This window comes from Nestor notabilis, unplaced genomic scaffold, assembly GCF_000696875.1.
Source record: "Nestor notabilis isolate BGI_N333 unplaced genomic scaffold, ASM69687v1 scaffold15084, whole genome shotgun sequence".
Lineage (NCBI taxonomy): Eukaryota > Metazoa > Chordata > Aves > Psittaciformes > Psittacidae > Nestor > Nestor notabilis.
Genome location: NW_009926153.1, coordinates 3122 through 15546, shown reverse-complemented (window position 1 = coordinate 15546; position 12425 = coordinate 3122). Strand labels below are relative to the sequence as shown.

Here is a 12425-nt window from a genome sequence, read left to right as displayed (position 1 = left end):
TCTTTCCCTTTTTTTTTGCCCCTATCTGTAGTAACAGCTTAACTGAGGCACTTGCTGTATTGTATATCCCGATTGCCTTTGCTGTAAGAGGGCTGTGTATGTATATATATGTATATGTGCAATACAATTCTTGTGCTTACCAACCAAGAACTGATAAAGGAATGCACTCCCCTTTCCTTGGGTTTTGAAAGATGTAAAGTAAAAGGGCAAACCATAAATCCAACTTTGGACACGTAGGAGCACAAGTAATCATATCTTGTCAGGTAAATGGCTGTTTAAATTATTTTTCCATCTCAACAGATAGGAAGCCACAGCTACTGAAATGTACAGCTCAATAGGTAAAATATGCACCGAGTCTAGAAATAAAGTACATCTATTTTCAGATGCCACAAAACACATGTTCATCAAGAAGACCATTAAAAATTTAATTTCTTAAGAACGTCAGCATTAGGCTATTGAGAAGATTGAGTACTGGATAATGAAATTCACAGGCAGAAAAGTGTGCAATATAAAATGTGAGCTACAAGGCAAAGTAATTTAATAGGAAAATGCAAATGTCCCAGCAGTCTTGGTGTAGGATAACTAAATTCTACACTGTCTTTGCAGTTTGATATGTAAAGTATGTATTTTTAAAAGGTCACATCATTTATATATTTGTAAGCAGTCTGCTGTTGCTGCTGCTTTTGCCTGCTTGTTTGGAAAGGTGCTGTAGCACAGGAGTTAATTTACATACCCGCGGGTATGTAATCCAAAGGTGAAGTCCCACTTTTTTTTTTCCATTCCCAATATTTAAGTCGTAGGAGCTGGTCACCAAGAGCTTTATCTGCAATGAAATAGGCTCAGAATTTATAATGAAGATGATTAAGCCAGGCTTACTGAGTCATGTACTGAGCTAAGCCAGGAGGATGGTAAATGGAAGGAAAGGAAATCACACAACCTGATTAATAAATGAGTTAGCCCAGAAAGTAACCGAGGTATCAACTCAAAGACAGAAGGCTCCTCAAAGCCTAAGGTTGCCCAGGGGAACTGGGCTCCTCGGCACGCCTGCTGGTCTGCAGGTGATCGCCAGTCCAGTTGCCCCCGGACAACCCAGTCTGTGGTATGGCCAGACTGCCAGTTACCAGTTACCTTCTCTGTGGCAGGTGGTGGTAGCCAAGTGATAGGAATGGGAGGCCTCCCCAGCCTCATTCATCACCTGGCTTTGGAAAGCACTTCAGTGAGCATCCAGTATTAAGTTATAAATGTAAATGTTGCCTTTAGCAGGGTTAATGAAATAAAGCTAATCTGATTTTCTAGCAGTCTACTTATAGATCAGATAGATGGGAAAAGGTGTTTGAGCATAGTATTGATTATATTGATTGCACTTCAGAATTTGCTTGGAAGGTTGTTGTCAAAACATTGCTCCTTAGGGACTTGATCTGCCTGCCACAATTTATCTTAGCATATTTTTAACATCCAGACGACTTAGCATCCCCTCCGTTGTCTTCCCTGAGCTTGAAGAGAGTTTTGTATTTTTGGCGTTGATATTTCAGCCTGTTTGGAAGGCAGATGGGGAGGGCTAAGGGGGATCTATAAATAGCATCTTAGTTTGGAGCCAAGAGATTTGGAGTCTGACGTGGCCATCTATCCATGAAGCAGCGATCAACTCCACAGAGGGTATATTACACCAGCCTTAAAGGAACTGCATGGCCAAAGCAATGCTGAAGAAAATCAGACTTGCCCTGTGGCTTTCCATGCAAAGTGTTCCTTTTAACTACATGTTAAACTCTGTGCTTTAGCTATACATCTGTCAGTGCGTCTCAAAGTGTTTACACTGATGTCCCAAACTAGGGAGAGGGAATTGGAATTGCAAAGGTGGCATTGAACATTGGTCCATGGTAGAGGCTGCATTTCCAGTTCCTGCCCCTGCATCTTCCCTGGGCTGAGGATGAGTTTCAGCTTAAATATGGCCTCGTTATGTGGGATATCACAAAATTTACTGGCATGGAAACAAATAGGGTTATACAGTACAGAATTACGTGAAGTTGTTACATTCACCTGCATTGTGTCAGATACAAACAAGACTGATGTAAAAGTTGTTGTCAAATGGGGAAGTAGCCCACGTCTTCGAACTCTTCTTTGGGATCAGCATTGCACAATATGCTGACTCTAGAAGGAGCAGAGGAGAAACAGCATAAAGTTAAGATAAAAGCAGTGTTTTTGTCTTAAGAAAGACATTAACTTTGAGGATTTGATTTTTTTTTTCAGTTGTTCATAGTTGTGGTTTTTTCAACAGTATCTTTTTTTTTTCCAGAATAAAATATCCATGAGCTCTTTGCAGCAGTTAAAGATCCTTTGGATGAAACAACTCCTTTGTTGTGAAGACAAGGCTCAGGAATGCAGGAGACAGAACCTTGTGGCATAAAAGCAACCACTGTGCCCCAGCCACCCCTAGAGGTTTGTGTGACTGTGGTGGCTTCAGACCATGCACTTTGGTGAGGAGAGGGCAAGGGGGAGCTGACAGTTTTTAAATGGAAATTAGAAAGCCAAAAATATGTGTAAACAAAGTTCAACCTGACTATTGGTCTTCGTAAAGCAAATTCCAGGGCTGTGGGCGAGACTAAAGGACTTGCGAGTTTTCCTGTTGTCTAAATTAACTGGTGGAATACAATGGTGGTTGCAGACTTTCATACACAGTAAAATTTTCAGGTTTATTTTTTTCTGGGTCTCTCTCAGCATGTTAGTCACCAGTGCAAAGTTTCCACCCCATGGCGCTCATGTCTGTAAGAAGAAAATCAATTGATCATAGGTTGGATCTGAGTAAATTTATCTTTGCAGAAAACAGTTTTCCTATCAAATTACATTTGAGTCCCAAAACTTATTTGCGGGGATTTAACACCTCTCCCCTTGTTATGCCACATGAATGAAAAGAAAGGAATGCTGGGTTTATCCCCTTTAATGATTTATCTTTACTTTAATCTTTTCTGTGTCTGTACATAGTGTTCCTGGCCTGGCTCTTACATACTTAATATGGGAGTACAAGTACTGGTAGTGTTTAAGTGGTCTGTTCCTCTGCTATAACATTTATTAGCAAGTGGCAAAACACATAGCCATGCTTGAAAATGTGTTCCTTGCAGGAATTATATGTTGCATCTCATCTAATCTGACACTTTCTCTTAGGTTAAAGAGGAGAGAGAAAAGTGGGGATGCGAGGAGGTTTTTGCATTTAGGGGCAATAGATTTACAATGTGGATCTAAATGGAATTTAAAATTGGAGCTGGAGAAAAGATTCAATTAAAGAAAGTGTGGTTTTGGAAAGAATTTTAATAGACAGTAAAGAACAACCATGTGTTTCACCTGGAAATCTCAATAGGCATGGTGGGCCTCCTCTTCTGTGTGTTGGCATGAGCTTAGGGCAAGAACAAAATAACCCATAAAGGCTTTATAAAGGTGACCCTGAGAAAAACTCTGGAAGAGGTGGATCCTACCATCTCCAGTGGATGAGATGCCCCAGTGGTGGTGACTGCACTAAGCAGAGCAGTAGGAGAATTGCCCTGATGTGGGTTACCCACTTAAAAAATACATGCTTACATTTGCATAAATGCTTATTTCTCATTTAAGCATTTAAATGAAGTAGTACAGAATGCACCCCACAGTTACACGGGAAGAGATTTACTTCAGCATGAAGCCAAACAAATCCAGTGGGCTCAGGTTTGGTGATATAATCAGGGAGCCACAAAGGTGGTATAAAGCTCATTATTTCTTTTAAAGCCTGTCCTGGATCCTGCCCATCTGACCCAGGGGACTTCGCTGCTTTGTGGCACTCCCACCAAGTCACCCTGTGAGAGGCTGGCTTTTCTGCCAGGATAAAACCAGGGGTCTATTTTTAGGCAGCCACCAGAAGGGTTTTTCGGAAGCATATCATGGAGCAGCAATTGTAGGAGCTGGGGAGCTGCCAAACAACCATTTTCTAGCTCTCCTCCCCTAGGCAACCTGCATGGGCTCATTGTCTGCAGGTTTTTGTCTTAGCTGAGGAAGGCAGAGCTCTGAGTTGGACCACTAGTCATTACATAGCAGAGCTGCTGAATGGCTGCACTGAATTTAAAATAATTGTACTATAGTTACCCACCAGTGTACATTACGTTTGGAATCAGAGGTCGCTCTTTCTTTCTTCTTTTTCTTTCTTTACAATGGGAAAACATTGTAAGTGAACCCGTAATTTTGAGTGCACTAATTCCAAGACATTTGCAGACACTGAGTGGTTTCCTGGAATAATAGCCTCTCTCAAGAGAAACGTCAAATGCATTTAATCAGCCACGTTTAGAGTTCTGCAACATCTGCAAATGAATTATTAACGATCTCAAATGTTTTTGAATGATACAGAAGTCAGGAATAACGTAGTTCTTCAGATTATCAGCTCTGATTTGGGGCTTCTGCTTTTCACTTTATGTACTAGAGGCTCTGCACCTGCCTGCTGCTACTAACTGGGTTTCCTTGCAGCTTGGATAAAGCTCTCTGGAGGTGCTTGGGTAGCTGAACAAATGCAAAATGCAGATGGCATCCAGCTGTGTCTATATAAATTTATACATCATGTAGTAAGTAACCACTGATCAATGTCTATCCTGGGGGGAGGTGAAGGATGCTCCAGGGAACACAGTCTACACATGGCGGTCATCACTGCACACGCCTGTTGTCCACTGAGGTCCTCCACTCCCATGATGCATGTTTGTCCTGAAGCCATGGAAGATTGGTCTGGGTAAGTTTTGCATGGAAAAGCAAGTTTGAGTCATGAGTCTTCTTGTTAGCTAGTAACAGAAAGAATAGCTGGCTAAACCTGTAAAGTAGAGCATGGCTCAGGACACCCAGATTCTAGCTTCAGCTTGCCCTGTGCCATGATAAGAAAATCATAGATGGTTTACACTGAAAAACATGTTACCATGTAAAGTGCTTTGAGAAATGCTAACAACTGTCATATCATATGCAGCTCAGACCCCTTTCATTGCAATGTGGAAATGCCCTTTTAGAAAAAAAATAATTGCAGCAATCTAATTTCTTCAGGTGAGGTAATGCGGTGACATTAATTTTTGAATCAACGAGTGTTCTCATTTATGAGCCCCAGCTGACGAAATAATGGACCCATCAAGATGTAGATGCAAACAAAACACTCACTGTAGCATGTGAATTAATGAAAAAATAGCAGCCCCAAAATCTTATTAGCTCTTATGGATGCCAACATAATAAATTCTGGTATGTGTAGAAAGAAGAACTCCCTCTGGTCTTAAGGAAGGTGTTCAGCAGCCTTTTATATTCAGACCAAGTGCAGAATTTCTGTTCAATCTGCTTGTTGGGGAAGACCCTAAGTATGAGGACACAATGAAGCTTACTGCAGGTTTTAAGAGGAAGATGTGAGCAGAAACATTTTTCTTTGCTGGAAAAAAGCCACTGATGATAAACAGCGAGTACAAACCAGCTGCATCTGGGATGCTGTCAAATGGTAGCACAAAAGAGGAATTTAAAATCTGCTCCTTACTTTGCCCGAGAAAAAATTGCAAGGTGGTCACTTTATTCTGTATATAATTATTTTAATAAGCTTGATAGTGTGTCTGTTATGGATTATATATTCTGTGTGCATTATTAACAACATGACTGTTTGTCCCACTGTACTCATAAGGAAAACACAAAACACAGACAAATGATAGCAGAAGTGGCTGTGGCTATTAAGAACAATTAAGCACTACACAGCCTCTCTGCAGGGAGCCACTCTGGAGTGGTTTAATGGAGCAGATCTCATGTTATAGTGTACATTTTGATAATGCTGTCTTGCATATTCAGGTATAACTATCTGCTCTACTGCAGGAGCTTTGGTTACATAGCAATAGACACCAAGAGGGTACTGCCTATTTAATATGTGCTGGCTTAATTTAATTTTGAAATTGAGTCTGAGATTCATCTACTAGAAATAAAGAACTTCACAGGGAGATTATCTGCCCACTTTCTGTAGCTAGAAGAGGAAAAAGTATTGATGCTACTTTTTAGCTTGAAATCAGCCTGAAACTTCCATGTAGTTCTGTTATACAGTGTGCTGGGCACAGAGGTAAGACTGGCCTGTAGTTCCCCAGGTCTTCCTTTTCTCCCTTTTTAAAAATGGGGGCTATGTTTCCCCTTTTCCAGTCAGTGGAATGTCACCAGATTGCCATGACTTCTCAAGATACCATGGGCAGTGGCTTAGCTGCTTCATCTGCCAGTTCCCTCAGGACCCCTAGATGCATCTTGTCAGGTCCCATGGACTTGTGCACCTCCAGGTTCCTTAGATGATCTCAAGCCTGATCTTCTCCTGCAGCAAGTGGTTCTTCATTCTTCCAGTCCCTCTCTTTGTCTTCTGTGTGGGCAGTGTGGCTGGAGCTCTTGCTGGTGAAGACTGAGGCAAAAAAGCCATTGAGCACCTTAGCCTTCTCCATGTCCCAGGTAACCAGGTATCCCATTGCCTTCTGGAAAAGGCCCACATTTTCCTTAGTCTTCCTTTTATCACCAACATACCTATAGAAGCTTTTCTTGTTGCCCTTGATGTCTCTGGCTGGATTTAATGCTATTATCTAGGAGAACTTTAGATTTTCTAACCTGATTCCTGGTTGCTCGGATCATTTCTCTGTATTTCTCCCAGGCTACCTGTCCTTGCTTCCACTCTGTGTAAGCTCCCTTTTTGTGTTTGAGTTTTTTCCGAGAGCTCCTTGTCCATCCATACAGGCCTCCTGGACTTTTTGCCTGACTTACTCTTTGCTGGGATGCATCCCTCCTGGGCTTGGAGGATTTTCTAACCTGATTCCTGGTTGCTCGGATCATTTCTCTGTATTTCTCCCAGGCTACCTGTCCTTGCTTCCACTCTGTGTAAGCTCCCTTTTTGTGTTTGAGTTTTTTCCGAGAGCTCCTTGTCCATCCATACAGGCCTCCTGGACTTTTTGCCTGACTTACTCTTTGCTGGGATGCATCCCTCCTGAGCTTGGAGGAGGTGATTCTTGAATATTAACCAGCTTTCTTGGGCACCTCTTCCTTCCAAGGCTTTATCCTGTGGAACTTTACCAAGCAGATATCTCAAGAGACCAAAGTCTGTTCTCCTGAGGTCCAAGGTAGCAAGCTTGCTGCGCACCCTCCTCGCTGCGCTAAGGATCTTGAACTCCACCACATCATGGTCACTGCAGCCAAGACTGCCCTTGAGCTTCACATTCCCCATCAGCCACTGCTTGTTGGTGAGAACAAGAAATAATAACAGCAAGCTACATTCACATACCTACTGTAAAACATTGCTTTGACATAGTCAACATTTTACATCAACTTTCAAAAAAACCAAGACCCTTTAAACCATAAACCCTACTGCCCAATGGTTTTGTTTTCCACTTGAAGTGAATATCAAATATGCTCTGAGCCAAGTTCCTTAGGAAGGCCCTCAAGTCTGGGGACTTTTGGTGGAGTTAGGGGAATGATGGTGCCACCAGTATCAGCTCAAGGGCAAGAGGAGCATCAGAGTGCAGTGCAAAGACCCATGCCAGGGCTGGCTGGGTTGTGCTGGGACACATCCGAGCACAATTTTAGGGCAAAGCAGAAGTGAAGGGTGGCACTTCAAAGCATTTTCATCTCCATTTCCTCATCGTTGCGATGTGCTGCTAGGAGGAGGTATGGCTGCCTCCCTGCTGCTGCCCAGCTGTCATAGCAATGTGTTGCTCAGCCCTGCATCGCAAGGGTGATGCTCCTCTGAGCCTGCAGCTTAGCAACTGCTGGGAGGGACATGGAAAAGCTCCTTTTCAAAGCACCATTGTATGTCACCACTGAAAGAAACGAGAGCAGCAAAAGGGAAAAAAATGCAATTTTAATTTTCACTGTGAAAAAAAAGTAGACAAATTTATATCTGTTTTAGCCATGTGGAATGAGCTTTGATGTGTGACTTTACTGTCTGCCCAGAGCTGAGGGCAGAGAGCACACAGACACATGCTTTAAGGCTGCTGCTACAAAAAGGAAACTCAAGGAAGCACATTGAGAACCACCTTGATATCCTTCTCATGCTCTGATCTGTCTGAGACAGGAGAAATGTGCTGTTTCAGGGTCTGTGCAAGGATCAGAGAGAGATTGTTATCTTCAATCCTGCATTAGTCCTGCTAAAGATATTTTAAATTATTTAGTCTGGTATCATGTTAACATTTATTAAGTGTTTTGCACAGCATGTTTGCAATCACTGTTTGTATCCACTGAAGGTGTGTGTATGTCTGTGTGTGTGTATGTGAGTAAGGGCAGAAGGAAAGTCTCCTGTAAAATATGACCTTGGAAAGCAACTATAGAATTGTGAAACTGTTCCTTGAGAACCGAAAACATTCATTTATGTCTCAGTATTCTTTTTTTTATTACTCTTCCATAGTTCTATGTATTACATAATTAACTGTTAAATGTTACTGTTTTGACCAAAAGAAAAATTTCTGGACTATGAGGATTGCAAGAGCAGTATTAGGATCAAGGAGAATAACAGTATTAGGAATCAAGGTGCTAAATAATATTTGTTTAAAGCACAGTTTGGTTTTGAAAATGCAGTGATTTGCAGTTTGCAGTGTCACAGGCAAGTGCATCTCAGATGGCAACAGATTTGTCCTCCTTTAGAATACAGAAGTGGATTTCACTCAGGTATTTTTTCAGTGTCATGTTAAATGTTTTGACTCATCCAAACAACAGGAAACTGAAGCTCTGACTGAACTTATCATCTGAGATTGCTCAGGGTTATGGTGACACTGAAGATGAAATCTTATTTCTGCAGCCTTTGTACTTTGTTTCATCAGACACTGCCTCACCAAAAATCACCCCCACCTCATGTAGCAGAGATGAGTTGCTGAAGAATACCACAGGGAAAACAACTTTTAAACTATAATCCTGGAAATGCTTATGCCTGAGCTGTCCTAGTGAAAACCATGTCTGACTCACAGAGTTACACAAGCACATTTCCTTCTGTAAAAGAGCCGGAGCTTTTCCAGAACATCCACTGCAGGTTTTAACAGGATCTCAAGAGACATTTCAAGTGCCCAGGTAATGTAGTGAATAATAACGGTTCTTTGTATACTTATTTATAGGTGTAACATTCATTTAATGGAAATAATATTTCCTTGGGAATAATATTTCGTTTCATGGGAGATAATATTTTTATTAGACAAAATACATGTTGTTACCTACAGGGTGAGTTCTCTGCTTGCCTTGCATTGGAGCCTCTCTCTTTCTTTGTGGTAGCTATGAGGGACAGCGAGGAACCTGTCTGCAGAGCTTCCCAGAGCTGCCGCTGCACACACGCAAAGGTTCAATTTTGTATTTTTTGAGAGCTTCATCATAGAGTCTGTCTTGTCTGGACAGATTATCTTCCTCCCACTGCCAAGAGGTATGATTAATTATGTGGGTCAAATTTTCTGAAAAGGTAATGCAGTTACTGCCCTGGTTGACTTCAGCAAGCTTTTCAGGTACACACTGCCCTTAAAGATAATGCCCGTCAGTGTTCTTACAGCCCAGAAAACCAAATGTGTGTGCTACCAACTTATCCTTCAATAAAATACTTGAGTCTGCAAGTGTTGTCTGTAGAAGTAAAATCATATGTTTCTGTTTCAAATTAGTATGACTTTATCAACTGCCACAAAGAAAACACAGTCTCTTGTCCAGAAATAATTTATTCATCAACAGTAAAACACTGAATAGAAAAAGCCTTGTAAATAAAACTATATATATAATGCTTTATTTTTTTATTCAATACTCCACAAAAAACACTACAGACAGTAACAAAATAATCCGATTAATCTTAAAAATTTCAAATTATAATTGTCACTCTTCATTTATCATGTTTTATTAACAATGCAAAGGTTGTTTGTTTACATATTATAGGTTTACTTGATTTCATTAAATTGTTTCTTAAAACACTTGAAGCAATTTGCTGGTTGCCCCATGATTTATAACATATATAAGTATATCAATAAACAATATAACAGCTCTAAGAAAGATATGCAGACTGTTCAATGGTAAGTAGTCTACCATAGGTTGTTTAGTGGGAGAGCGGGAATAAATCACAACTGAATTGGGATAGAAGTCAACACATTGAAGAGAAATAATATTTGGGGAACAATTACATGTTTTCCATTGCCCGTTTAGTAATGTGATCTCTTTCAAGCTCTGATTTCTCCTGGTTTAGATACTCTAACACCTTTGCTAACATATCCTCATCGAGATACTGCCTATTTTGCGTGTCATCACTTTCTCCGGCCATGGAAAGCCTTTTGCTGAGTGAAGCTAACTTCGCAGCCTCCTGTGGTCCCAGCTGACTTAGGTGCTCCCTGATGGCCTGGTCCAGCTGGTCATCTTTCTGCAGGTTGCTCTCAGAAGCTGGAACTGATGCTCGTTTCATCTGGTTCATATTGATAACTTCAGGATATTTTGCCAACACCTTTGCCAAGTAATCGGCCAGCTCTTCATCCTTCTCATTCAGTTTCTCATACTCCAATTGTTGCCTTTCCAAATCGTTCAACCAGGCAGCCTTAGGAAACGGGTGTCCTTTCAATCTTCTGGGAATGTAAGACAGTCTTGGCAAATCATTTTCTTGATTAAGACGATTGAGGAAGTAGGAGGGATTCTGATTAGCTAAATTGTCAGTTCCCAGAAGACTGACTATATCTTCAACATTGAGGTCTTCAGGTAGATTTTCTGGAATAAGATTAAGAGGCTGCTTCACGTACCCATTTTTAGAGTTTACATTATGTTTAAATATATCGCTCTGTCCTAGATTGGTTTCGGTGATCTCGTCAAGGTCTTCTGGGAATTCTGCTTCCTGCTCAGCTTCCAACCTTTCACTCTGAAGCTGCTTTTTTTCTCCAGCTTTCAACATGTCTATTAAATCCTCAGGAGGAATTTGTAAATTTCTTGAGATTTCTATCAGCTGAGCTATAGATTGAGGATCGAGTTGCTTATCCAAAAATGTGGGTGCTCTTTTTTCCTCAAGTTCTCCTCCAGTCCTTAATTTCCTATTCCCAGCACCACCCATCAGCCTCTTCAGGTAGTAATTCATTAGCTTTGAAACATCCTCTGACATTTGATCTTTATTGTCTTTTCTTATTTCATCCTCAAGGAAGTTGAGTTTCCCTGATCTCTTCATTTCATCATCAATCTCCTCTTCATGTTTATCAATTTCCTCTTTGCTATCTTTTATTTCTTCCTGAGTTTGACTTTCCACTTTTTCTTCTATGGGATTCCAATCTTCTCCTCCAACCACATCCTCATAGGCAATGTTATTCACTTTATATACATCATCTTCATCATCTGTATATAATTTCTGGTCCTCGTCCAGCCTTTCTTTCTTGTGGTTACTAGGTCCTGCCATCTTCCCCAACTCCTGAAACACAGACTCCAACGTAGCAAGGCTTTGGGGTGTGTATTGCTCTTCCACTATTTCATTAGTACGCTTGAAAGGACTGTCTCTTGAACTGTCTTCATAGTGAGCAAGTGGCATTTTGAGATATTTTTGCCATCTCTCAGGCCACTTGTAAGCCTCATAATCATCAGTTCCTCCAGCTGGAAAACTGCTATCGGAACTCAGACCGTAAGGTTTATTCTCCTTTGGACCAACTTTTGACTCTTTCTCAGCTTGCCGCAAGGCTTCCAACATTACCTTAACCCACTGGGACTCATCTTCAGTCAAAGAATCCCTTAAATTATCTGGTAGGTGAACCTGATCTTTGCTTTCTTTCTGTTGCAGGAGGTATGGGACGCTCTGATAAGAGTTGTAATCAGGGCTGCTTTCTCCCTTGTTGGTTTGCTTGCGAAGATCTTCTATGTATTCCAAAGCCTTGATCATATCAGGATTTGGCAACCTTTGTAAGTTTTTCATTACATAGTCTGGATCTTTCTGAAGCAGTTGATGCTGCTGGAAGGAAGCTGCATCAACCCAAGAGATCAGCACAAAGAAAAAGGTGAGAGCGCAGGCTTCTCCAAGCTGGAAGGTTTTCGTTTCTGCCATGTTTAAAATGTTTCCTTGAAATAAAAAAGAAGAAGAAGAGGGGGAAAAAAAATCAGCAGTTAACATATGGAGACAGACTTACTTAGGAAACTGAGAAGGAAAATAGAAATTGATACTTTAAACTCATCATGAAGAATGCTATTGGTACTATACATGTTTTTATTAATTATGGAAGCCTAATATAACTTGTACATGGAAGCCATATATTTTGGTGGAAATTTGAGATTTTCTGAATCTTTTCTATGATTCCTCAAGTTTACTGGAATTTCTTGGTTGCCTACGTTAGAAATTTGCCTCTATGCTCAATGTACTTTATGAACATTGGTTTCCCAATAGCAACACCAAAGAATAAAATACAAATCCTATATAGCTCATGAAATGCCCATAGAGGAATCTAGATGTCATTTTGATTATGAAAACGAAGACC

At 40.8% G+C, this 12425-nt stretch overlaps 1 protein-coding gene across 1 annotated transcript; it reads right to left on the bottom strand.

The window, feature by feature from the left end:
* Positions 1 to 9649: 9649 nt before the first annotated feature.
* Positions 9650 to 11998, bottom strand: SCG2 (secretogranin II). Its single transcript, XM_010013409.1, has one exon. The coding sequence runs from the start codon at positions 11996 to 11998 to the stop codon at positions 10115 to 10117; it is 1884 nt and encodes a 627-aa protein (XP_010011711.1). The 3' UTR covers positions 9650 to 10114.
* Positions 11999 to 12425: the final 427 nt, after the last annotated feature.